General features: G+C 41.9%; 1 protein-coding gene across 2 annotated transcripts in view; it reads left to right on the top strand.

Moving 5' to 3' along the window:
- Elovl7 (ELOVL fatty acid elongase 7) overlaps window positions 1–27,023 on the top strand; it is a 71,525-nt gene extending 44,502 nt beyond the window's left edge. Inside the window, exons 2-8 of one of the 2 annotated variants that reach the window (XM_038322805.1) lie at window positions 1,280–1,411; window positions 8,852–9,042; window positions 12,590–12,670; window positions 13,519–13,575; window positions 16,029–16,134; window positions 21,446–21,582; window positions 24,419–27,023. In XM_038322805.1, coding sequence (XP_038178733.1) covers window positions 1,348–1,411; window positions 8,852–9,042; window positions 12,590–12,670; window positions 13,519–13,575; window positions 16,029–16,134; window positions 21,446–21,582; window positions 24,419–24,628 — 846 coding nt within the window. In that variant the 5' untranslated portion in view covers window positions 1,280–1,347 and the 3' untranslated portion in view covers window positions 24,629–27,023. Of the gene's footprint in view, window positions 1–1,279; window positions 1,412–8,851; window positions 9,043–12,589; window positions 12,671–13,518; window positions 13,576–16,028; window positions 16,135–21,445; window positions 21,583–24,418 lie in introns of those variants that run through there. The other variant, XM_038322806.1, reaches the window with a different exon arrangement.
- Window positions 27,024–27,550: the final 527 nt, after the last annotated feature.

The following is a 27,550-nucleotide window of genomic DNA, read 5'->3' as shown; positions in this document are numbered from 1 at the left end:
TCAGCATGCTGCATGCCTTATTTTATTTCTGTAGTTATACAAAGGAAATAACTTTGTTTTGTGGCGCTAGGAGAAAATCAACCTTCCTGCCATAAACTTAGAGGATCTCTTTGTTTGTGTCACAAAACAAATAGTATGCAGTTTTTTTTCAACCAAGTCCAATAGCATCGAGCACATTTATGTTGCTGTAGGATCCATCTCTGGAACAGGTTCAATCTTCTTGCTATGTGGCTTTGATTCCCTCCGCCATTGGCTCAGGACATACCTACCGTTTGTAAGTTGTACCTTAATTTTAGAGACCTTAATGTGTGGGGAAGAATACCTCTCAGGATCACTGGCGTGCACTCTTGAATTCTCAAACATACTGGACATGTTTCTGGGTGTCCCATTGATGTGTCTGTGTGACAGTGCCTTATGGCTTGAGTTACTGGCGATGGATTGCATCTTATAACACGCAGCAGGCCTGGTTCTCTTCACTGGCTGTCTTCCTCAGAAGAGTTCTCTTTTCCACATTGCTTGCCTGCCCATTTGAAATAGCACAGTTCCTTCCCTTGGTTCTTATTGGTCTTCCTCCACTCCTTCTGACTCATTCCTCTATTTTTTTAATTACTAGATGGCATTTTAATGATTAATAAAGTACTGTAGGAATACTTTATATTTTAAGGACTGGAGAGCTGACTCAGCGGTTGAGAGTATACTGTTTTTGGAGAAGCCTGAGTTCAGTTCCTGGCACCCATGTCAGGTGGCTCACAGCTCCTGTAACTCCAGCGACAAGGGATTCCACACCTCTGGTTTCCACTGACACTCATACTTATATGGCACATGTACATTTAGTTAAAAATAATAAAAATATTTTCAAAAATTTTCACAAAGAAGACTTTATTGGGACTGAAGGTGGCCCCAAGGCCTGAGTCAGCACACATCTCTGAAGGTCTGGGTCTCTTCTCCCTTTCTGGATGTTCATCACAGCCTTGCCATGGTGATACAGCCAACCTCCGACCTGCATCCTCCTCACGAAAGGGAGATGTTCCTATAAGACTTCCTAGACTCCTGTCTTCCTTTTGCATCATATCCACGGAACACCAGCCTTCTTCAGCGAGGTTACCAGTCTCTCAAGAAGAATGGAAAGTCTCAAGCGTCTGTGACTGCGTCAGCATTTCTTAGGATTCACTAATGCATTTTCCCTTCTGTAAGAGTTTGTTGCCCTGCCAGTTCCTATTAAAGTTTTAGCATTTTAAATATTGTATTACTAAAAGCTTATTTTTATTTGCATTTATAGATCATAAGCTCATTTCTGCCTTGTTTTACTGAAGAATCCATTAAAAGAGCCAGTTAATCTTGTCGAACATGGCGTTCAGTGATCTTACATCGAGAACTGTGCGTTTTTACGATAATTGGATCAAAGATGCTGGTGAGTAATGAGATTTTCCAATTGAAGTTAATCTTTCCTTTTTATATCAAATTTCCACATTAATAGGATTTATTTGGAACAAAATAAGAAACTTGACAACTTCATACTCCTTTATTACTAGTTAATCAAGAAATTGTATCCAGGATTCCATTATAGCTAAACCTGCATATATGTTCATGATGACATTCATAGTAGCGAAGACACTGAATTATCTTCAGGAGAGCCCTGGGTGATATGCAATAGCACATCTCAACCCAGTAGCCCTTAAAAATGGTTTTGGAGGGGCAATCCTCTAATGTTCTAGAGGGAAATCACAGACACTGCCGACAGAAGTTCAGTCCAAGCTGATTCTAGAAGGAAAGAACTGCCCTTGCCCCCGAGAGGCGATGCACAAAGAGCAAGGAGTAATAAAAATAGAAATGGTCCTTTGCAACATTTAGTGTCACCAGCGCTTAAAATATGCAAACGGAAGCCATGCATGAGCATTGAGTGTGTTTCTTCTGTGGAGAGTTGGACCTCTCATAGGTGGTGAAGGATGGTTTGGTCATTTGGTCTGCTGGTGGGGACTGTTATCAGGGTCAAGGTCATGCGTTTGTAGCTGCTGAGTGTGTGCTCTCCAACTGGGCTCCACCCAGTCATGAGTGACTGTCCTTTGTCTGTCAGTGAGTTTTCCAACCCCAGCCAATGTAGTATTGTTTCAAAAACTATTAAAGTCTTAAAAATTAAACCAAAACTACAAGTTTTTAAGATAAAAGGAATCAGAATGCCTTAGAACTTAGACCTGAGATACCAGCAAAACTAATGTCTCATTTTAGAGCCGAAGAAATTGAAACCCGGAGAGGTGACCTTCCCAAAGTCACTGTAAGTTGATAAAGAAAGGAAAAAGAAAGAACGAGCCTAGAACTGTTGTTTTAAATTATGTTTAGTGTCTGGCATTTCATTCTTTGTAATTATTAAGTTTCACATCGTCACGACTAGAATCACTTTGGAGTAAACCACAGATTCATCATGTACCTAGCACACGTGAAGCTGCATCCTAGTTTACAGTGATTTTAGCAAAGACACTCTTCTCATGGGCAGCATCTTTCTTCCCATGCTGCTAAAGGGCAATGCTACTTCTCTAAAGTTTATCCAATAATTTTGTCCCTCAGGAATGCCACGGACAAACAAGCTCGACTCTGCTAGGGCTAATAGAGTAGATTTTTCTCTATTTGCTAATCCTTTTCCTGAAAGTTTCAAGTTACTGGGTTCAGAAAAAGTACCAGTTTCTTTAGAGATCATCTTTCCCCATTTATTTATAGTGATTGCTACAAATTCAATATTTAATGTAAACATTAAATATTGCACTTCAAAGGAGAAATGTACATTGCTTACTTGAGTCTCTGTAGTGTGAACGGCGGGGCTGCGTCCCGCCACCCGGCCGCCTGCTAACTTTACACCCGAAATAATTACACGGAAACTGTATTCTTTTAAAACACTGCCTGGCCCATAGTTTCAGCCTCTTATTGGTTAACTCTCACATCTTCCTTTAACCCATATTTAGTAATCTGGGTAGCACCACGAGGTGTGGCTTACCAGGAGAGATCGTAACCTGCGTCCATCTCGGAGAGGAGCAGCATGGAGACTCACTATGGCGACTGCCTGAAGCGTCTCCCCCACTCTACTTCCTTGTTCCCACAATTCTGTTCTGTCTACTCCACCTACCTAATTTTCTGTCTCTTAAAGGGCCAAGGCAGTTTTCTTTATTAATTAACCAATGAAAGAAACATAGACAGATAACTCTCCTCCATCAGTCTCACTTTTTGAACCTGGAACCCGAGGCGATCTAGGTTTAATTTAAAAGATTGCAAGGCTGGACAGTGGTGGCGCACGCCTTTAATCCCAGCACTCAGGAGGCAGAGGCAGGCGGATCTCTGAGTTCGAGGCCAGCCTGGTCTACAAGAGCTAGTTAGAGGACAGGCTCTAGAAACTACAGGGAAACCCTGTCTCAAAAAAAAAAAAAAAAAAAAAAACTAAAAGATTATTGCATGTATGTATGTACCACAACTGTATATGTAGCAGTCAGAGGACAACTTTATGGAGTTGGTTCTCTCCATACACTTTCATGTGGCTTCTAGGGATGGAACTCAGGTCATTGGGCTCGGAGCAAGCACCTTACCTTCTGGCCAAGCTCGCCAGCCCTGGCAACAGATTTTAGAATAGAGTTATTTGGAAAAATAGATCTTGTGCCATCCAAACCTCGTTATTCACTGTCCTCAATGCAAGAACCTAAGAAATTCACATAAACCTTATCTTAACTCAAGAGCCAAGGGGACTCAGATGGTGGAGACTAATCTCGTTGTACAAACTATTTTAATGCAAACTATGTCAGAATGCTGCTTCTACCTTTATCTGTGGACCAATTCTTTACCTTTCGTTAGAAGTACTTCCATCAAAAAAGTGAGGAATACTTGGTCAAAAAAAGGAGTAGCCGAGGATTCTAGGGAGTCAAAAATAAGGAGAAACCCTGCAAATGGAGCAGGCAAGAAGAGAGAGGGGAGGGGCACAGAGAAGGTAAATCTCACACTTCAGAATTAATATTCATTGACATCTTAGGAGAGGAAAGGCCATGGGACGTGTAAAGAGAATAGCCCGGACTCCGGCCCCTCTCTACTGGAGAATAACTAGGTGACCTTGAACAAACTCTCTCTCTCTCTCTCTCTCTCTCTCTCTCTCTCTCTCTCTCTCTCTCTCTCTGTGTGTGTGTGTGTGTGTGTGTGTGTGTGTGTGTGTGTGTGTGAAAACAAGAGTGGGAATAGCACCTGTCAGCGACTGCATAAGATGTGAAAAAATACTCTGTTACTGCCGAAGTGTCCTGACACAAATAGATACTTTTAAGGTAACAAATCGCTTGAGTTTTTCTTTTTTTTTTCCTTTTTCTTGTCAAGGTCTAGCAGAGTTAAAAGGATTTGTATTGAGCTTTACAACTTTGTGAAAAGGGTGTCCAGTGCGCAGGGGAGTTCTTCTTGTATTTAGTGTGGTATTGATCTGGAGTGGCATTAGTTTTGCTTTTCGTACCCTGGGAAGAGCTGAATACACAAGCAAGAGCCAAGAATTTCAAGTGTTTTCTTGGCTTTGGCCCTAATCCTGTGTGGCCTTGGGAGAACTGACTGTTACTAGTTTTCTGATCACTGCAGAAGTGGTGGTCATGCCTAATTATTTAATGTGGAAAATTCCACGGCCGCAGGCTTTTTTTTTTATAAGATAGAAGGGAGTTTGTTACAATTCTTTGATATGGAATGCTAGCTTTTAAAGTCATACTATAGTAACATTTTGATCTCAGGAGAAATGCAAAAGCAGCTCTTTGTGTGTTTGAATGGAAATGCTCACTTGGATAGTGCCAGCCTGCTTTGCTTTGCAAGAAGATGGAGGATGAGCAGGTCCCCTGTCTCTCGGAACTCTTGGTATATCAGAAAGCAGGTGTGGAATGAGTCTCCCTTCCCTTCCAGCTTCTCCATTCTTTTGATACTTAGAATTTTAAAATGTGTACTCTTTGATGTAGCATGTGATGCTTAAGAACCCTGTCTTAGCTGGGCGATGGTGACTCACGCCTTTAATTCCAGCACTCTGGAGATAGAGGCCAATGAATCTCTGTGAGTTCGAGGCCAGCCTGGTCTGCAGAGCCAGTTCCAGTACAGGCTTCAAAGCCACAGAGAAACCCTGTCTTGAAAAACAAAACAAACAAACTAAAATTTGCACCCGTTGCCCAACCTATCTCTCTCCTTGTTGTCTGTCCAGAGCCTTAACACCCTTTATTTTATGTGTGAGACTGGGTATTGCTTTCTGAGTTGGGCTTATCTCAGTTAACGTAACAATGTATTGTCCACTTATGGAGAGGTCCCAGAGGACGTGGTTTCCTTCTTTTGAGAGACCAAATGATATCCCGCTTCCACTGTTCTTTTTATCCATCTGATGAGGAACCACCGGGTAGATCTCACATGACAGCTGTTGTGAATAACACCACAGTGGGTCTGACAGCTGGTAGCCGCTACAGTTTCCAGAAACGAAATTGCTGGACTTATGATCATTCTACTCTTAGGTTTTAATGGGGTCTCCATGTGGTTTTCCTAGCTGCTGGACTCACTTAAAGTCTCATCATGAGTGCACAGGGTTCCTCCCCCTCCCTGTCTCCAACAGCACTTGCTGTCTTTTGTTTGCTTGATGCTGCAGCCCTACAAGTGGTAGGTGATGTCGTGTTCTGGTACTGATTTGTATTTCTGATAATTACTGATGTTGTGCATTTAGTCTTCTCTTCGTTGATCGCTTGTGTCTCTTCTTTTGAAAAATTAAGTCATTTGTCATTTTCTTTAATGGCTGGATTTCAAAAGCTTATATGCCCGTTACCCATCACTTAGGACTCTGATTCAATTGGATTAAGGTCTTTTTTTGGGAGGGGAGTGTTATTGGACTTTTAAATACTACAGAGGTGATTCAGCTATGATTAAAGACTTGAGATCTACTGTAATGACAATAGCAAGCTTACTAAGTGTGTCTGCTCTTTGCAAATTCCTCACCCAACCATCTGTGAAATGCTCGTTTTATGCCCAGTTCACAGATGAGGAAACCACACTCAGTGAGGTTGAGTCAGTTACCTAAGATGGCATAAAGGGCCAGAGGGAAGGACGGGGTCACGACACTGTCTGCCTCTAGAATTTTGTTGTACTACAATTTTCAGAGCTTGGTATAAAAAGGGCAGGTAAAGAGACAGCTCAGTGCATAGAAATTGTGCGTGGTGTGACCATGAAGACCTGTGTCAACTCACCGACGTCCATGTAAAAAGCCTGGAATGGCGGTCCATGCCTAGAATCCCAGCTCTGGGAAGCAGGAACAGGGGATCTCCGGACTTACTAGCCAGCCGGCCTAGCCAAATCACAGAAGAAAACAAATGGATCGTTTCTCATGAATGACCCCGAGGTTCACCTCTGGCCTCGTCACATGGACACACAAATGCGTGTTCCTTTGTACACACAAACATACATTTAAAAAAATTTCTTTTGTTATTTTATTATCTCTTTTGAAAATAACATAGAATGAAATAAACAAGCTTTTCCCATAATAACTTTTTATTTGTTGAACTTGAAAGTCTACAGGGTTTTAAGAAAATGTGTGTACTGTAAAAGTTCAATCACAGGAAGAGAGGATTTATTTGGAAATGATTTTCTTGGTCTTCCCGAGTTAGCCTAGCATGCTTTTCTTGGCTTGTTTTCTTTCTGTTGCTTACAGAGGAGGAACAGGAGGATGATGTCATTTGATTTTTCTTCCCTTGCCAAGTCAGTGAAAGAATAAAACAAAAGATATCTCTGATGGAGAAGTGCCTTTACTGACACTTAAGCATTTTTGTTTGAAAACCATATTTGGAGGTGGCTAACAACTGCCAGAGCATTTGCTGCTGCCTGTGAAGAAGAAACCAGAAGCCTCCGTTATTTTAGCCAAGCTGTTAGAGGCAACTGCAGCTCTCCAGGGCTCTTCCTTTACTGCTGATTTCATTAGTCTTTATTGTATTAGGAGTAAAAGCTAGACATATTAATAAAACAATAAAAAGCTAGACATTGGCTTTATGACATTCTTGCATTAAGGTTTGCATTGACCTGCAGGGGACGGAATTCATTTACGGCTGATCAGCTCTCATTCCGTGCCTTGATTCCCAATTCTGTGACAAACTTTGGTTTTCTGAAACTCGCCTCATGGTGTTCGGGTCCATAGTGTGATTGCCAGTGATGGCCAGAAATCCTGTTGTAGAGAACTTGTCGTTGTTAAGAAGCTGGAGAATAACTTACTGGAGTTGTCGGTGATTGTGAGCTGCTTTGTGGGTGCTGGGAATTGAACCTGGGTCCTCTGAAAGAACAGTCAGATAAGAAGAAGATCAAATCCTGAACATCTGGCATTGCCTTTGAGTTGACTGTTTAGTCCTCAGCTTGCTTTGCATGTTTGAGATGAGAGCATGTGCTGGCATTTCTGAGTGAGGCCCACTTGACGGCAGGCTAAGTCACCTTTACTGGCTAAAGCCTTGAAGAGTCACCTGCTGCATGGAACATCTTTAGCTCTGTAAGTGAGGCTGATGAGTAGACAGTCATACGGTTCTAGTGAAGAGGTTTGGGGCGACCTCCAGGGATGCGTGCTCCAGGTCCTCTTTCCCAGTAAGGAAGGTGATGCTCTATGCCCAGCCAAGTCATATGCTCTCGGAAGCTGTCCATGGTTACTTTCCTCTGTACTACTCTGGCTTCATGAGGTCACTTGGTCAAATTACACCCCAAGTGCTTGAAATTATAGAATGAACCACAGTTGGTTTTTAATTGCAATTTTGAAAGGCCACAATCCTGCGAGCCTGGAGCCAGCAAGAACTGAATCAACTTATGTTTTTGTGGTTGTAAGGTCATTATCTGTTTTATTTGGTTCAAAACAGCAGAATTACTGGCTCACACTTTGGACACCTAGGACATATACTTTAGACAATTAGATATTGACACGATCCCTTTCAGTTTTGTGGTTCTATGATATAATATGATATAATATCTGAAAAATATGTCAATTTTGTTAGGAAGCCAAGAGAATGAATAAGCAGCAAATACAAACACACTTTTAAATGCAAAAGACTATCAGAATGCAACAAAATATTTTTGAGATGGGGGCTCTCATTTATCCCAGGCTGGTCTTGAACTCCTGATCTCTTGCCTCCCCTCCCAAACGCTGTCATTACAGGAGTGCACTACCATGCCCATGTAGAGTGGAAATTTTCTGAATGTTGATCATGGTCATGGATGGTGGAGCATCTCCTCTAGATCTGCTTATACCCGTTGCTTAGAGCTTGGAGAAGTTGTATCTGAGACCACAGTACAGTACTGTGGGGCTCTGGCGAAGGCTCTCCTGGGTTGCTGTTATCTTGCCTTGATGGCAGGAGAGCTTCTTGGGGTCCCTTTCATGACACTAGCTCTATTTGGTAAAAAGTTCTTGCTTCCATCACATTATGGACTAAGATTCCAACACACGGATTTCATTTCTTTTACTCTCTTTTGAGACTGACCTCAAACTTGGTGTGTAGCCACGGATGACTTTGAACTTCTGATTCTCCTGTCTCCATTTCCTGAGTGCTGGGAATCCATGTGGGGTACCACTGCCCCAGGCTTAACACATGGCTTCGGAGAGGATGCAGAATTCAATCCATGGCATGGTTCCTCCAGAAGGACTTTTTTTTAGAGATTCTCCCTCAGGTTCTGGTAACAAATACCTCCCGCCCTTTGAGATTTAAAGATGATGACAGCCTTACTGTTCCTAGGGATGTCTCCTGTCACCCTTCCTAAGGATAAGGATGCTCAGGAGTGTTGGGTGGTGTGCGGTCAGCACGGGGACACAGGTTGCTGTCTGTAAGTGTCTGTGCACTTTTACCTGTTGTCTTTCTTTTAGATCCAAGAGTTGAAGACTGGCTCCTCATGTCCTCGCCTCTGCCACAGACCATCATCCTGGGGCTCTATGTCTATTTTGTCACATCTCTGGGACCAAAGCTCATGGAGAATCGGAAGCCCTTTGATCTCAGGAAAGCGATGATAACGTACAATTTTTTCATAGTACTGTTTTCTGTGTATATGTGTTATGAGGCAAGTGTCTTCAGTATTCCTAATGGGAAACGTTTGCCTGAGTCTTTTGTGTATATGTCAGTATGTTTTTGTTATGACTATGGAACACCCCCTCCCTTTTTATTTTTAATTTAATTTTATTTTATTTTGAGAATCGAAGAACTTAGAAACTAAGCAGGTGTTAACTGCAACAGAAACACCAAAACTGTCCTGTCTAGATAAACTACTAAACCCAAGGATCTCGGGACAGTTTCCATCATGGATAGTGAGGAAAGATAAATAACACTTAGCTCAGAGATTTGCACATAATAAAGGCTAGTTTTGAGGAAACTCAGGCTCAGAGAAATAATTCACGAACTCAGAGTGATAGCCGGTAAGTGCAGGGCTAGACCTAGAAGAAGACAGGTCCAGCGGACTCCAGAGCTCACGTCTTGGTAACAGTCTGTCCCATCCCGGCGGGAACTTGTGGTTGCTCCATTCTGAGGAGCCCTACAATGACCGACTGTCTAGGTTTTAGAGGATTTGGGCAAAGAAGAACATGGACTCACATGGAGTCGTAGAAAAGCCCTGTCCCTTGTGAGAGAAATAGGAATCTTCCAGAACTCAGGGCAGATTGTGGATTTGCTCCCGGCCTCTGCTATTCACATGTCTCAGCTGCCCTCACATACCTGTTTCTCCGGGGTTCTTTGGTGTATTTCCAACCCCGGCTGTCTTCCTCCTTCTGTTTGTTTTCTTTCTAGCGTACATGTGCTTGCTCAGACCTGGGGTCTATGAGGAGCCTCGCTGGCCTCTGTAACACCAGCCCCACTCCTGCAGCAGATGACCTAATCCAGTCACCTGAAATCTCTGCTCCCCTTTTCTCCACAAGCCGCTCTCAAGCCTAGCTTCTTTCTGCTGCTTGTCCTGTCTTTGTTCCTACCCCCTACCCACAGGCCGCTACTCTTCTGTCCTCTAGACCATGAACAGGCTGCTTGCATGTTCTCAGAGAGGGATTATACATTCGAGAGAGGCTAAGAGCATGCTTGCAAGCTAGGAGCCCAGGCTGCCTCATTTTGACCATGTTACCTTTTTCTCTAGGCTTCAGGTCTTTTAGGTTGTAACGATAGGATTGACCTAGTTTTTCTCTCGGGTTCCAGAATGTTCTGGTATTCTCAGGTTCTGTATTTGACAGTGTCACTGTTTGTGATGACCCCGAATTATGTTTCTCGGGCTCGAAGAGAATCCAGTAGTAACCAGTTAGCTTTGGTTCCTGCTTTGTCAATTGCACCATAGAAGAAGGTTAAAACAATATCGGAATCAGAGAGTTTCTGTCTTCACTAACACTTGAGTTGTAATTTCCGAACATACTGCCTGCTGAACATAAACCGTTAATATTTTCTTTCCTAGCCTGGGACAGAGGGATAGCTGTCAAAACCTTCACAGGCTATTGGTGTGTCCTTAAACTCAGTATCAGGGAAGCGCTGGAGCCACTCTGAACACACACTTTTAACTTTAGCTAGAACGTGTGCTCTCTGTTGACAATAGCATAACACAGGCACATCTTATGGCATGGGGCAAGATCTTGTCAGATTTTCAGAGTAAATGCCTCTGCCAGGCATGTTTGGTCAAAAGTGAACAAGGAGGACGAGAACAGTGCCGTACTGAAGAAATCGGGCTGTCTTCTTGTGATGGAGGGAGCTGGGTACACACATCAGGCACTAATGAGGGAGGGAGTAGGTGGGAGCACAGAGGCCAAAACACATAGCCTCTCCCTCCTTTACTGCGACTCTTGTCTGTGTTAGGGTAAGGGGAGAGCTAGTAATCAATTTAAAGAAATGCTCCTGGGGCGAAAGCAGCGGTTCTCAACCTTCCCAATGCCGTGCCCCTTTAATACAGTTCCTCATGTTGTGGTGACCCCCAACCACAAAATTATTTCCTTGCTACTTCATAACTGTAATTTTGTTAGTGTTATGAATAGTAATGTAAATATCTGATATGTGATTCCTGTGATAAGGTCTTTCGACTCCCAAAGGGATCAGGCCCCACAGGTTGAGAAACGAAGGGGTGCCGTATGACGTCAGATGAAATGAGTCTAAGCAAGGCAGAAATGGCATTGTTCACTAACTCGAGGGCTCTGAGAAACAGAATTCACTGCTTCTGTCACATTCCGTTGTTACTTTGAAAAGATCTGTTGACTTGATTTTTCAGGCATAATGTAAAACCATGCATTGCATATCCTATACTTTTCTGAGTCTTAATGTTCTCCATCTCATAGCTTTTCCAGAGCTTATATTACCTTATAGTGCAGAGTAGGTGTGAGGACAGAGAGAGGGGATGGATTTTGAACACCTTCGTTAAATTTGTTTTTTCCACTTTCCCCTTCCTTTTGCATATTAGAATATTATCTTGACTGATTTCTGATGATGGGTACTTGTTATCACAGCCCTTAGGAGCCTGAGACAAGCGTCATTAAGTTTGAGATCAGCCTGGGCTGCATAGCAAAACCCAGTCCCCCAAAAATAAACATACCCAGGCCTCGAGAAAGCCTTTAAGTGTGTATTTTTTATATTGGAAAATTATGGTTTTAGCTGAAATAGTGATGAGACTATAAAGAGAATGTGCTTTAGAACCCCAAAGTGGCATCAGTCATGAATCTTATAGTGAGAGAGACGTTCTAAGCCAGATGCTGGCAGTTGCAGAGTGAGAAGCAACACTTGAAAAAAGAGAGAGAGAATGTTATCCCTACCCCAGATCAGCCCAGCCATTATATGTATGCATAAACTAAAATCAAGTACTTGGCTTTCATTTGTAGCTACAGTTTTAAAAGATCTTCCCACTATCAAACTAAAAGAATGCCGATATGATCTTAGAATTACAATTCAGACTTATCAACAATAGGCTTTTATTTTTAACACCAGTAGAAGGTCAAGTTGTGGGTGTGTTGGAATGACCGTCTGCCAGCGTCTGCTCCAGTTAGTAACAAGAGCATTGTCTTCCCTTATTTGTCTTGTGAATTCAAAGTGCAACTGGTATCAGACCTGTATGTGGTTGGTTTTTATGTTAAAAGAGGAGAGCACCAGAGCCAGGCACTGCCACTTCATAGTGTACCTGCCAGCTATGGGCACGAAGAGCACAGTGGCCACGGACACCCTTTTGGCACATGGCCAGGTTTTGGCTTGTTCAACCTTACTGATTAATTGGGAAAATTTGAAATGTCCAGAGAAAACAGAGCCAGGCACTCCCCCTTAAAAGTACACAAGCACACACATATGTGGTAGACATAGGAAATACTTGCTAATTAAGCAAAACACTCCCAGAGTTTTGTCCTCCGCTGTGTTAAAGGAATCCTCCCAAGGAAAGGACAAAGTAGTCAGAATGCAGTTCATATAAACAGCGTGTGCGTTTGTGGCTTTGAGAACGCCTGACGCCAAGCTTCTGCCTGCAGCGTGTTCAGTTTGTCCTGGTTCTCGCTGCCTCTTCCCCTGCGTTGCCTGCTTGCTCAGCTGGTCATGCAGCAAGGTGTAGTCAAACCACCTTTGTTGTGCCGTTAGCAAGTGCGTCCTCTTTAATACGCATGTTTCTCTTCCAGTTTGTGATGTCTGGCTGGGGGACAGGCTATTCGTTTCGATGTGACATTGTTGACTATTCTCAGTCACCAAGAGCCATGAGGGTAAGTACCTCTTTGGGAAAATCTGGTATTTAGCCATTGTGAAAATCCTTTGGACTCTGCAATATTGAATATGAATTCAGAATGAGTGAATGACTTGATTATCAGATTATATTAATTGGGGGAGAAGCTGAAATTGTAAGAAAGAATTAAAACAAGTATGGTGTATAAATTCTATAAAATGACTTAGTTCTGTTTAAATGTCTTGGGTTTCAAAACTTACCTGATTTCTGAAAAATGAGAAATGGAATTTTCATAAGATCGAGCAATTTCACTTCCAGCAATATTCCTAAAGGGTTGAAGTCAGGGACTCAAATAGGCGTCTATATACACATGACCACAATACCATTATTCACGATGACCAACATGTAGAAGCAATCCAAGTGTTCATGAATGGTAAATAGCTAAGCAAAATGTCCCCCACCCCCCCACACACGCTAGAACATTATTCAGCCTGTAAAAGCTACAGTTTGTATGAGTCTTGAGGACACTGCTAACACAGTATATTCATCACAAAAGGACAAACACTACATGACCCAGCTTGTGTGTGGTACCCAAAATAGTCAAATGCATAGGACAGGGAGCAGAATGATGGCCGGACTGAAAAGAAGAGGGAAACGGGAAATCATTTCTGAATGAGCATTATTTCACCTTTTCAGCATGAAGGAGTTCTGTGGGTGGATATGTAATGGTTGTAGAGGAATAGAAATGAAATCAAAGCCGCCAGACTATCTTAAAAAATTGACTAGGATGGTAAATTTTGTTATGTGTTTCTAAAACCATTTTAAGTAAATGTTTCTTCCGTATAAAATACTGGATAAATAAATTCTTATCTGTGCATATTTCCACAGATGGTGCACACCTGCTGGCTTTATTACTTCTCCAAATTTATTGAGCTGCTAGACACCGTGAGTATGTGGTCCACACATTCAGCAACTGCTCCATGTCTCCCTGAAACAATAAACGGCTAGCGTAGCTGTCACATGCCTTTGCTTATCTCTCCTCCCTTGGCTAGCCTACTGTGATCCCTTTGTTTATCTCTCCTCCCCTGGCTAGCCTATTGTGATCCCTTTTTTCCTGTACTTATCTGTGTGTTTAGAAAGCTTGCTTTAACTGCATTCTTCAAAACATGTAGGTATTACCTGATTATAATAAACGGGCTAACTGCCACTTTTCTCTGTAGAACTGGGAACTGGGCACCTTGGTGTAGATGATGACAGCTCTTTTTTTTTTTGGTTTTTCGAGACAGGGTTTCTCTGCAGCTTTAGAGCCTGTCCTGGAGCTAGCTCTTGTAGACCAGGCTGGTCTTGAACTCACAGAGATCCACCTGCCTCTGCCTCCCGAGTGCTGGGATTAAAGGCGTGCGCCACCACCGCCCGGCTGATGACAGCTCTTTATGAAGCAGTTTACAAATCAAAGAGCAGCGACCCTGTTACTTTACACCAAAGCACAGTGTCCACTGTGCTCTGTAAGACACATAAGCATCACAGTTCATAAACTCATAGCAGAATGTGATATTATTCGTGAGGTGACAGTAATTTGAGGAACAGAAATGCTATCTCTAGCTGCTGTTGTGAAACCTGAGCTTGCTGGGCCCTAGTTCTCCCTGCTTTGGGGCCTAGGGAGGGTCAGCTCTGGACCTTGAGCCATTGGGCCCAGGGGTTAGTGAACTCTGAAGAGGAAAGCCAGAGCTTTGGTTTCCTGCTGGCACAGGAAAGCTATGCCGGTTTACTGAGAAGTAAGTCTGGAACACACATCACCACCCTGTTGATCAGAAATGTCAACACTTTCCACTCTTAGTTGACTAATCATAAAGCGTTAGGTTGAGGAGGGGCTTTGGGGGACTTAAAATCCAGGGCTTCTCGAATTTTAGCATGCATTAAAATCGCCTAGAGAGAAGCCTGCACTCAGGAGGCTGAGGCGGGACCACAAGTTGGAGGCCAGCCTGGGCTACATAGCCCTGTCCTATCTTTAAAAAGAAAAGAAGAGGAAAGGAAAGAAATGAGGGAAAACAAAGCAAAACAAAACCCATGGAGGACTTGGGAAACACAAATGGTGCTTGAACTCCCTCGTGCCTCTGATTCAGGAGGTTCTGGGTGGAGCTGGGCAGTTCCCTTTTCTGACAGTTTCTCAGCTGATCTTTGAGCAGCTGCTTGCCATAGACTCAACATTCAGGTACCTTACCTTTACATGTGTTAGGAACAAAACAAAGCTTGCAGGCCCCATCTCTTGAGATCTGATGTCCTGTGGGCTGGAATAAAGAGTACACATGAGTATTTTAAAATTATTTTTTCATATTGTTACTTGCAGCCACATTTGGGATTTATTGATTTAGTTCAGAACCCTCACTCAGGGGGAATAAAGGACCTAAGAAGTTGAGTGGTTACCCAGAGACATACCGGAAGTTTATGACCCCTGTGTTGCACCGGGTTGTGCTCTTTCATGTGCATAATCAAATGCGTTTGGCTTTATTGACTCGACTTTGCATATTCTCAGCTGCAACTTCCATAAGGAAATTGTTTCTGCCTTGAGGCCGTCCAAGTTTTCCTGACACAGTAATGCTTTGTGTTATGCCCTGAATTTGAAAGTCTAACTTTACTCTGGTGCTGTGAACTTTTCTGTTAGCGCATTCTTTGAACACCCAGCCTCTCCTTCCCCACACAGCCCTGCAAACTCGGCTCTCTTGTAGCAAGCCACCACTGGGCATGCGCAATAGCAATGGTCTCATGGTTGCCGTTCTTATTTTTCCTACGCAGCTTTGCTGTCTTGTCCACAGTATTTTTCAGATTAGCTCTTCAATATTTTCAAGATTTTTTACCATTTGTTTTTCTTTGGTAATATATTCTTGTGGTTTGTTTTCAAGACCGCTCTCAGTTTGCCTAACCTCTTATGGTAGGATGTGTTAGAGAGCAATTAGAATGAAATAATCTCAGCCCTAGGAACTACGGCTGAACTTCTGGCTGCCGTGTAGTTCAAAACTTAGTAAGATTCATTCATTCATTCATTCATTTATTTATTTATTTATTTATTTATTTATTTATTTATTTTTATCAATAGTTTTTTTTTTTCAATAGGTTCTGACCAGAGTTTTCACTGTATATGATTTTCAAATCTGCACAAACCTTCTCACTTTCTTATGGGTTTTCTCATTGTCTGTGTATCGTACCTGACCTCATACATGTTGGTTCACCTTTGAGCAGCACCCCGGAGAACCAGCTCCTCCCCGCCCCCCGCCAGCACCCTGCAAAGCAACCCATAGGCAGCCAATTGTAAAACTGTTTACTCTGTACCAGTACTTTTGTAAGGCTCAATAACTTATTGCCTAGTTTTTATGAACTTGATTTTCCTCAAACTATTTCAGATCTTTTTTGTTCTGCGTAAGAAGAACAACCAGGTGACTTTCCTTCATGTCTTCCATCACACCATCATGCCGTGGACCTGGTGGTTTGGAGTCAAATTTGCTGCAGGTAGAAAAGGGAGAGCTGGGGCCATGTGACTTATGGGGTGACATTTCTGTGTGCTACAGACACAAATTCTGTCCTTAAATGAAATTTATAAGATTTTTTTTAAAAAAAAAAAAACAAAAATCAAAGCGCCAGTTTGGTTAAACTTCTGACTTTGAAATTATTGCCTGAAGCACAAGTGCAGGACTCTTAATTAGATCCCCACCCCAAGTCTTCAGCCATGAAGACTACTGAGCAAGACCATCTATGCTGTCTTTAGTTTTGTTTAGTATTTTTTCCCTTTAGAGTCCTATAACATGTTTTTCAATGAAATAGGTAATGAATAAAAAGATAATACATCAAAAGTTTTGGATTCATTGATACCTACTTAAATAATATTCCAAGTTTGTTCACAGAAAGTCAGAATACAATCTCCAGTTCTGTGTTTGGTTTGCCTTCAAATTCCCGACACCCGACATACCCCTTCTTAGTCTGTTCTGTGTTGCTATAAGATTATTGGAGGCTGGTGAAGAAAAGAGGTCTGCTTTGCTTGCGGTTTTGGATGCTGAAAGTTCAAGACCCGGCAGAATTATCTGTTTGGGAAGGTCTAGCCGTGTAATCTGGCATGTGGCATCCACGCAGAACTGGCAAGGGGAAGAGAGAGAGGAAGCAGGGAGTGAACACAGAGGAGGAGAACAGAGAGGCGTAACAAGAGAAAAGCAAGCGATGTGGGGACGTCCTGACCTGTAATCTGTAGGGTTTGATCTAATCGCCTCTCACTAGGTTCCATCTCTTAAGGGCCCCACTACCTATCGGTCCAGTTGCATTGGAGACAAAGCTTTTGGCACATGAACGCTGTGCCACATCTAAGATGTGGCAGACAGCACCGCAACAACTCCAAAGATGAGCCAGATCGCGATTGCTCAACTCCCCAAAGCGGTCTGTCACAGGACACATTTTGGTTTTAGATTTGTTTTTTCAGGTCAGAGGTAGTTTAAACCAAAAGCTTGAGCCTAAGTGTCTGCTTCATTTTGGTTTTCTATGTCCTAACACCTAGAAATGGAAAAAGTAAGCAGTAACTTTATTCTTTCATAAAGTTTGAAATAAACAAAGTCTCCAAGCATGTATTTCTAGGTTAGCAAACTGCTGCAAGAATTATTCATCCTATTTTTTTTAACATCAAGAAGTCACAGATACCCATAATTTTAAATCTTTATTATTTAATTCATCTGAAAGTTTCTTATTTTTGCTTTCTCTCAAATGCATATTGAGCCCCTCAGGTCTCTTAAGTGAGATGCACTAACATCTTACTTACATTTAGGAAAAACTGGAAAATTCTTCAACACACGCCCCCTAGGGTAGCTATGATTTCAATACCCAGTCCTAGAGTGGTTACGATGTCTTGTGTGTTTAAAGGCATGAAAAGAAAATGATACAGAGAAGTATCTGTGCAAAATTCCCCATTAACCACGTGGCTGCTAATGATCAAAGATGACTACTTTACTTTTTAAGATACTAATAGAGGTAGTCTCACTCCCTTTAGTTTATTTCTGTCTCTTCCATAACACCAGGATATAGTTGGACTTCCATATCTGTGGACTCTGCATCCCTGTATTCACCCAACCAGAGATTAAAACCGAGGAAGAGAAACTGCTCCTGTACTAAATAATGTACCGATATTTTCCTTGCCGTTATTCTCTAAGCAATATGGTACAGACGTGCTCCCACTGCATGCATGTGGTTTCTATTATAAAGTCTATGGGAGCATGTACACGGGTTCTGTGCATTCAACCCACTGTTTTCTGTAAGGAGCTTTGAATTTCCACAGACTTGGCAATCTCCAGGGAATTTTGAAACCTCCCTCTCATGGGGCTTGAGGAACTCTATATACTACATCACAACTCTGAAAAAGAAGTGGGAGAAAGAAATCAGGAGGCAGTGCGCCCAAATACACAGGTGCTTTGAAGATATCAAAGCCACGGTGTTCCCCTCAGCTTTTTTATCCTTTATCCTGTGGTCTCCCTTCTTCCCGTTTTGAATATCTACTAATTCCACTATAGGAAACATACATTTAAAGAATGGAATCGAGTGGTTTTCTCTCCTTTGTTTGACTCCGTTGATGGTCTAGCTTCCATTTCAAAACAAGTAATACTTTCAAGAAATGCAGATTCAAGCAGGGATGCCCTCGGGTTTGAAATGTCCCATGTCTATGAACTTCAAGCACTTTGTCATAGTGTCTTGCCTCACCACCTTAGTACCATCTCCTTTAAAGAGTGGTCCAGGTAAAAAGAGAATGTCTTAGGTCTCTAGTGTGCTCTGTGAGCTGGTGATCCGGCTTAGTCTTAGGTGTGGGGTTCTTGTATACACGCCTACGTCTTTTGCCCTGCCTTTTCAATAGCTGGCCCAGCAGCAGGATTTGTTTCCAAAAGTGTGGTTTGACCAGGACTATGTTCCTAGAACAAGCCCGTCTGTTTAAACTAATCATTGCAGATACTGGAGCACAGACAATCTCTGTTTAGTGTTTGACTTCTTATTGCCTTCTGTACTCTCTTTTGGGATAATAGCAACCCAAATTTCCCTTATAATAGGAGGAAAATATTTTCATGGCAGGTTTTTCTATTAACTATGTAAATACCCCTTTGGGAAATGTAGAGAATTATTCTAATTACCCAGGTGTTTTTTTTATTTTCTCCAAACCAAAAGAGGTAATATTCGAGGCAGCTACTTGTAACTCATTCTGAGATGCTTGCTTTTCGGGCCCATTCTTGTAAAGAAAGCAATGCTTCACTTGAAAAGCCTTCAGAGAAGAAAAGTAAAAAGCATCACTAATTAAAATGTGATTGTTTTATTAACACACTTACTACAATAATGTGTCAGAAAGCAATCATTAGAGAAAATAAGTAAGTTGAATTTCATTTGGCAGCTTACTTTGCTCAGAACTCTTCTTTGATTTAACCCACTTAACTAATTCCTAATCCATGCTAGTCCCTGTACAAGATCCTCAGCTTAGTGAATTTAAATCAGTGGTTCTCAACCGTCTTAATGCTGCAACCTTTTAGTACAGTTCCTCATGTTGTAGTGGAATTATTTTTATAAATAATTCATAATTTTTTATTGCTGCCTCATAACTGCAATTTTGCTACTGTTATGAATTGTAATGTAAATATCTGATATGCAGGGCAGTCTTAGGTGACCCCAGTGAAATGGGTTTAGATGCTCAGGGGCTGCAACCCACAGGTCGAGAACCACTGATTTAAATGGTGAAGGTAACATGGAGAAAGTGGTGTCTTTGTGAGGAAGAGCTCGACACAAGCCCTTCTGAAAGCTGAACTGTACTTCCTGTCTGTGTTCTTGCTGGGCACAAATGAACATCCTCAATCTTCCTTTGCCCTCCCAGGAATCAACCTGACTCCTGAGCTATTACAGGAATAGGAGCTATTCTTTTTGTTAGTTACCCTGAAAGGGTGTGTCCCCTCCCTTATAATTTATTCAGGTTTCTTTGGGGGTAGAAAGATTAATCCAAATGTAAATAATAAAAGACGAGAGGATAGTAACATGCTTTATTGATAGTGTTGCTTTTGAAATTTGTGATAATTAAGAAATTAACTGCAATTTGATTAAAGTCTATGAAGTACACGGTAGCGTGAGGCTTTAGATGAATATGACCTAATTATTTAAAGTGTGTTCTTTAGCAGGAATACTTTAGCAATAATAGTATCTAGAAACATTCGGGGTTACTGCAACTATGAATAATTATTTGAAAATAATGGCTCTGTTGGCAAAGTTGCCTGCCTCTAAGGCCAAGCCTGATGACCCGGGTTTTATTCTCAGAACCCACATAGTGGAAGGAGAGGACCAACGGCCAAGAGCTGTCCTCTAACTCCACATGTGTGCTGGAACATGCATGAACATATATAACTCCCCACACAAATGGGTTTACATAAAGTAATTCATTCTGCTTTGCTTGTGTTTTCTAATGCCTTTTCCACGGACAATTCAAAGTGACCATGAGTTAATAGTTCTACCATAATTAGTTGCAAGTTTTAGGTTATTTCTGGAACTGAAGACTTCTGGAATTGAAGAAATGGATTGTTTTGTAGAAAAACTTAAATTCCAGGTCAACTTTACCATGCACAATGCAGACTTATCTAGGCTGAATATCTCAGGAAAGAAACCCTAGGGAGGAATTTTGGAGCTTTTCTTCCTTCACCGTCAGTGAAGCACCCTGCTGTCCCTTCTGCCAAGACTGTTAGAGCTGAAGCCAACCGAAATGCTTCTTTTCTTACATTCTTATGTCCTTTGCTTCTCTTCCTAATTAAAGATGGTGAAATTAAAAGAGAAAAACATAATCAAATGGAAGCAGTCTCACTAAAAGGATGGCTTAATTGTCGATAATTATTTATTTTGAAATCACAATAATTGATTTTAGCAGTTCTAGTGTAGCTTACTAATGACTTCCAGTGGTTTCCTGACAGCATGTTTGTGACGCTAAAAATATCTAATACACAGCATTGAGAGTGTGGAAGAGAAACCTGATTCCACACAATGATTATGTCTGTAGCATTACCCATGAGAGCCCAAATTAGAGGCAACCCAAATGGCTTCCAATAGGAGACCGGATAAATATTGATGCATTTATATGCATAACGCTGAACAATGGGAAAAAGGCAAATTATTGGTGTATGCATGCACCAACATGCAAGAAACTCAAAGCCATTGTGTTGCATGAAAGGAGGTGGGAATAGAAGAGTCCGCGCTGTGTGATTCTCTCTATGTGAAATGTATTAGCAGGCAAAATTAATAGTTGATGATAGAAACTGGATAATGGTCACCTTAGAGGGATGCATTCTTGAAACAGCACAAAGAGGCCTTGGTGGTGCTGAGTATTCTGTGTCTTGATTTTTGTGGTGGTTATGAGACTAAGTAGGTTGTAAGTGTATGAGACACCTTAATTTGTACATTTAAGATTAAGGTAATTTGTTCACCTTATAAACGTTAACCTTCCCCCAAAAATACATTTCCATTCTTATTAAGAAATGTAGCATTGTTAAGATATTAGCCTAATTTGTTCAAAGTAAACTCAAACCACAGGGACATCTTAGACTAAAACACAACAAAGCGCGACACGCTCATTGGTTTCGTAGGATTTCTCTTGCATTTGACTAAATGTTTTCCTGAGCTCCTAGTCTGACGGCTGCTTCACAGAATTGCTATTTCTGATGAAGTTTTCTTCTTCCGTCTAAACTTAGAGAAAGGATGACACTGACATCTTAGGACAAATGTGTCTGATCTTAAGGACCCAGGAGCCGTTTTAAAATAACCTCTTCTCTCTCAGGTGGTCTGGGAACATTCCATGCCTTCTTAAACACAGCCGTGCATGTGGTCATGTATTCCTACTACGGACTGTGTGCCATGGGGCCGGCCTACCAGAAGTATTTATGGTGGAAAAAGCATTTGACATCTTTACAGCTTGTGAGTAACTGGGTTTCTTTACCTAGGACCCCATAGCGCAGTCCCGCATCTTCTCCGTGAGGTAGGCGTCTAGATGAATCCAGAATGGTCTGAAGAAATAGGTTGCTTGTCCTCTGTGGCATATACTTCCCTGTTGTGACTCAGTCAGGAGCTCTGTCAGCTAAAAGTAAAGCAAGTTTGTTATCTCGGAGTCTCAAATGATTACATCAGCATCTTCATCCTTATAATGGTCTGAGATGCAGCCACAAAAGCATGTTTATAATCAAAATAATGTCAAAGCTCTGTGACCATAGATAAGAATGATTCTAAAGTATGAGTTAGAAATTTCATATTCTAAAGTAGAGTCAGACTGTATTGTAGAAGAAAGAGTGGGCATAACTGTGTGCTTGCCTATCTAGTCCTGACTGGTCAGCTTGTCTTTCTTCTCCTGAGACAAGAGCACTGTGAGGATTGCAGGTGTGAAGGAATGTAAGACACGTGGGTTATATAGGCTGGACGGTGCCCACAGTCAACAATGCTTCAGAGAGTAAAGCCTCGTAAGAATTCATTCTAAAAATATATGATATGCAATTTTCTTAATAACTGAGTGAAAACAACCTGTTTTAGTGTTATTACCCTCTTTTAAAAGAATCCTGCCGTCTCCATAGTCCCCTCAGTTGAAGTATGTTGTCAACTGGGTGCTGTTCTCTGCTAGCAACACCAAAGAGGGGCTAGGACTGAGGCATAGTTAACCTGCTGGGGACTTTCTATTAAAGTCCTACACTTGCAAAGTGAAATTAGATACAGACGTTTAAGGGGTTCTCAGGTGAGAGACTAGGGCTTCAGCCTCCGACAATCCTCCACGAAGATCAGGGGAGCTCTTTCCAGTTTGCTGTGGTATCTGAAGTTGGCAGCGATCTCAGTGGCCAACCAGGAGGACGCAGTGAAGCAAATACTGTCATTCATACTTTTGTTTATACTTACTTTGGAAGACTGCGAGGTCCTGGTAGTTATTCTCCATGGCTGCTTTCCTTTGAAGGGTTTTTCATTCGGCAGTAATATGTGATCACATTATGTTTGCAGATTCTCTGCACATATATGTGGAATTAAAATACCTGACTAGAAAGGCAAGGGGAAAAACATAAACTGGACTGAGATAAAACTCAGTATAGGAGAGTTTGCTTAGCTTCTACAAGCTGCTTAGCTACAAACCATAAAAATGAAAAATAAATTAATTAATAAGTAAAATTCTGCCTCCTCAGGGTGATCGTTAATTTTTTTTTGTTTTTATTCAACTTTCCGCCTTATGCATATGTGTATATTTATACCTTTTACAGATTTCATATTTACTACATTCATAATCTTATATTCGGTTTTTTTCATCTAACAATTGTGACACATTTTAAATAAAGCTAGCCAGACACGCTTGTGCACACCTGCAGCCCCAGCCCTGGGGAGGTGGAGGGAGGAAAGTCAGAAGTTCAAGGTCATGCCCTGCTACCTAACAAGATTGAAGCCAGCCTGTACTTTGTTTCTGAAAAACAAAAGTTTCAGTAAAGTGGAAATATTTGTACATAGAAATAAAGGCTAGACATCTGTGTGCCACTTTTCTGAAGCACACACGTGTGTGGAGGACTCTGTCCCCGTCTTCCAAGGTTTCACTATTCTCTTGCCAAGCGAAGGGAGTTAAACGACCCCACTGGACAGGGAAGCCGTGTAAGTCTGCGAGGCTGCTTCAGTGAAGGTTGATGTTCCCAATAAAGTTACATTGCAAGAAACAACGTAAGAAATTTAATCCCTGTTCATCAGCTCATAGGCGCTATTTCTTTACAGACATTTACTTTTCTAAAACTTCCCTGGAACATAACTGACCTTTACTCAGGAATAAAATGGTACTAAGTGGGAGGGGGGATCAGCAAGATAACTCAGTGGGTAACGGTGTTTTCCACCAACCCCAGTGACCTGAGTTTGGTCCTAGAGACCCACACAGTGGAAGAAGAGAGCTAACCTTTGGCCTACACAAGCATGCTGTGGCTCTTCTATGTCCCCTCTCTACAAAACAAACATCAAGGACACCCCAGAATATCTGGACATTGGCATTGAAAGCCTCCTTATTATGACTCTGCAGACTCTTGCAGCCCACAATCTGGGATTCTCCCTGGGGCCAGATGGTGTGTCCCCATTCTCCTTACTCCTTCTTGGCAGATGGGACCTCTTCCTCTCCTTGGAGGGGAAGTCTCACTATGTTGCTCAGCTGATTTCAAATTCATGAGCTTAAGCGATTCTCCTACCTCAGTCTTCCAGGTAGCTGAGATGACAACTGTGTTTTACTGTGCCCAACTCCTTCCTAGGACAGTTTGGATTTATGGTGGTCAAGGACCCATGGTGGCTATAAAGACTCTGGCAATAAGGCTGCTGTGGCTCCATCAAAGCTAGAAAAGCTCTACTTTGGATGTTAGTATCTTCTAAAACTTAAAATACTTTGTCTCTGAGAAGACAGAATGTTGGAAATCAATATTGCCCTGAAAAAGTAGGCCATGGTGGAGTGATCCCAGCACACACACACACACACACACATACCTACCTTATAGATACCCAAGAAGGATGCATGTTACCACACAGCACATTCCAGGGAACATTTAAGTAGGATCTGCTGGAGTTGTGCAATGTTAGCGTTGAATATTGATTCTCAACTCCCATTGAGAATTTGACACCATACCTAACCTAACCTCACTCCTAGAGAGTCCATAGTGCCCTTCCCAGGAGTAACCTAGGAAAATGGTTGGAGGACTCGTAAATCCAAGTGGGTTTTTTTTTTTTTCGTAACTAATTTTCTTTTCATTCTCCCATCTTCCAGGTCCAGTTTGTCCTTGTCACCATCCACATAGGCCAGATCTTCTTCATGGAGGATTGCAACTATCAGTACCCAGTTTTTCTGTACATCATTATGAGTTACGGATGCATCTTCTTGCTACTGTTTCTCCATTTTTGGTACCGTGCTTATACCAAGGGTCAAAGGTTGCCCAAAACTATAAAAAATGGAAATTGCAAGGCGAAACCTCACTAAGAGACAAGTGCAGCCTGGATCTACAATTGAGACTGATATTTTGCCTTCCTTGACAATCAAGAGATACTCACCTATGCAGTGCATTTTGTATATTTTTCAAAACCAAAAGCTTGTATTTTTATGATAAGTTATTTGGGTTTCTGATCTTTGAGAGTCCAAAGCTCCCTGATAAGTCTTCTCAGTGGAAGAGACCCGAGCAGCCAGGAGGTTTCCTATTGCCTTTCACACTAACTGAAAGGTCTTAATGCATTTTGCTACAGCGAGAAGAGGAGATGAAGTGATATAGTACTCTTCTAGGAACTCCGGAATGATGAAAAATACTAGCGATTTTGACCACGGACGGAGATCCATAGAGTATGATAGATTCCTCCTGTCTGGTGTGGAGACCTCTGACTGGCTTCTGTCTCTGTCATTCATTCCTTGCATTCAGAAGACTTTAAATTCACTCTAGGGCTCAGTTCCCAATCTAAAGTGCTAACACAGGGGAAGCCCAAGTGGCTTTCTGATATTCTCATTCTAAATTGTTAGTGATAGTTGGAATGGGTCTTCTGAGTGGTTGCCACCAGCCCTGCTGGGAAGACTCCCTGACAAGCGGTGCATAAGCTGTTGAAGGCCGTGGCGCTCCAGTTTCTGAGCCGATGCCTTTGACGCGAAGGTGAAGGTCATTGTTGTGCTGCAAAGGAGATGACTTGTGTCAACAGGTTAATGAACACTTCGCTAATGATGAGTTTACCATTGACTCTGTGTAGGGCCTGACACGAGGGATGTGTCCATGAAAAAAATTGCTGTGGAATTCAGTGGGGAAAGTCATAAACAGTTGTAGTATAACGCCGCTCTCAGATACGTCATGTCTAAAAGAATTGTCTTGCCTAACTAGTATTAGCTAGATATTTAAATGTTCATGTGATTAGCTTACCTCAGATGCCTTTGAATCACAAATTAATTTTCAAATATCTGCTATGCAAAGTGGCTTATGAAGCAACTGGAGGTGGGTGGTGGAGAATCTGAGGCTGGATGTGGTTACATTAACAATAGCTGTTAGATTTTGGGGCACAGAGAGACTACATTATTGTTACTATTAAACCTATTTAGTGTTGTGCATACACCGCATGAAGAAATGTTTTCCCAGAATCACGAATTAGTAAGGATTTTCTTTTCTTCAGACTGTAAACCATATTGTGAAGGGCTGAAATTTTTGTGGTTAATGGTTCCCCCCCCCCTTTAAAAATGCTCCTTTCTAGAATTTTCTTGTTCTTGTTGGAGAACCAGAACCAACCTAGCAATACTTGGATACTTGTGAAGCTGTTGATATTATTTTCTTTTCCCCTTTGAAGGAGTATTTATGTGTGAACAACGTCACTGCCGGTACGGACGGCCTCGGTCTGTGTACCCCAGTGTCACTCATCTTGCCTCAAAGCCCGCATCTTCGCTGACTGTAAACTCTGAGGTTTAGCCTGCTCTCTCCTGATCCATTACTCTGCACTACGCCTTCGTCTCCACATTTACGTAATTTATAAAGTGATTTACCGTTAAGTGGCCTTTAGTGATTTCACTTGCTTGCGACGAGAAGCAGAGGATAATAGGAAGATTTTCATACTTAAAAAAAAAAGTCACAGACGAGCCTAGCTTGTCACTGTGAAGGTCTCAGGGATCCGTGTTTTCCTATTTTGACTCTGTGTGTGGATGGGATAGTATGGTAGATGTAGTTACCTAGGCGAGTGATTCCCAAAGACTCAAGCAGGGCAAAGACTCAAACGAACTGAAAATAGAAAATAAAACAGGAGACTCCCTACTTACACCACCCCTCCTCTCTTCCCCCTCCTCCAAGTTTTTAAAATGTCTGGCAATGCCTGTGGACCAAGAGCAACATCGTGACATACCACATTCTCAAATATGTGAATGAAAGCAGGGAGGTGGGATGTTGTATGAAAATAGATCGCAGTTGACAGACAAACAGACGTAAACATCGGTAGATCAAAATGAATGTCACTCACTGGCTGTAGAACTGGTACGGGCAGTGTTTGATCAGACAGAGCTTTTAATGGGGTTTTACCTACTTTTCAGGACTTTGTTGCCTTTAAACTTGCTTGCCTAATAAGCAAAAGCCCAGCTATTTAGTATAGTTTATAATAAAAGTTCTATAAGTCCTTGAGGACCAACATATATGTTATAAATGCAGATTTTTAAATATCTACGGATTGTTACAATTTTCTCTCTTCATAGTCAAGGGGAATCCTAAATTGCATATATGTACTACATTGTTGCATAGTTTGGGAAATTATGAGATTATATCCCCTGGTTATCTCTTATTTCTGTTAACTTTTTAACGACTGAGGAAGTTGTGAGAATTTGGGTTTGTTCTCTGTGCTTTAATAAAGTTGTGGCATCACGTGTATGTGCGTGTGTGTGTGTGTGTTTCGTTTTGGAAGCTAGCTGCTTTTGTTTGCATGTGTAGGAGATTCTAAGTCTGAGTAGTTGCCAAGTCAAAGCACTTGGCACATTCATTATATGCTTGCTACGTTCACAATACTGTGCTGGACGTGAGTGTTCAAAATGCCTGTTGGGACCACCTGTATCTTACCGTTCTACAGATGAGTGTTCAGAGGTGAGCACAGGACAGGTACCACAGGTGGAAAAGACCTGCCATTCACAATTACAAAAAATATTAGGAAGGCATTTGGAGGTGAGTTTGTATTATGTAAAATGTATACAATTCAAAATGAATAATTGGTTAGTATACCAGATGTCTGCAAATAACAAGGGGCTGGAGAGATGGCTCGGTGGCTAAGAGCACTGGCTGTTTGTGCAGAGAACCTGGGTTTGGTTCGCACATGTCTCTAAGTCTAGTTCCAAAGGATCCAACATTCTTTCCTTGCCTCCATAGGCACCAGACAAGCCCACTATGCTCACACGCACATAAAC

The sequence above is a fragment of the Arvicola amphibius genome, chromosome 3 (genome assembly GCF_903992535.2).
Source record: "Arvicola amphibius chromosome 3, mArvAmp1.2, whole genome shotgun sequence".
Lineage (NCBI taxonomy): Eukaryota > Metazoa > Chordata > Mammalia > Rodentia > Cricetidae > Arvicola > Arvicola amphibius.
This window is presented reverse-complemented; position numbering and strand designations above follow the sequence as displayed.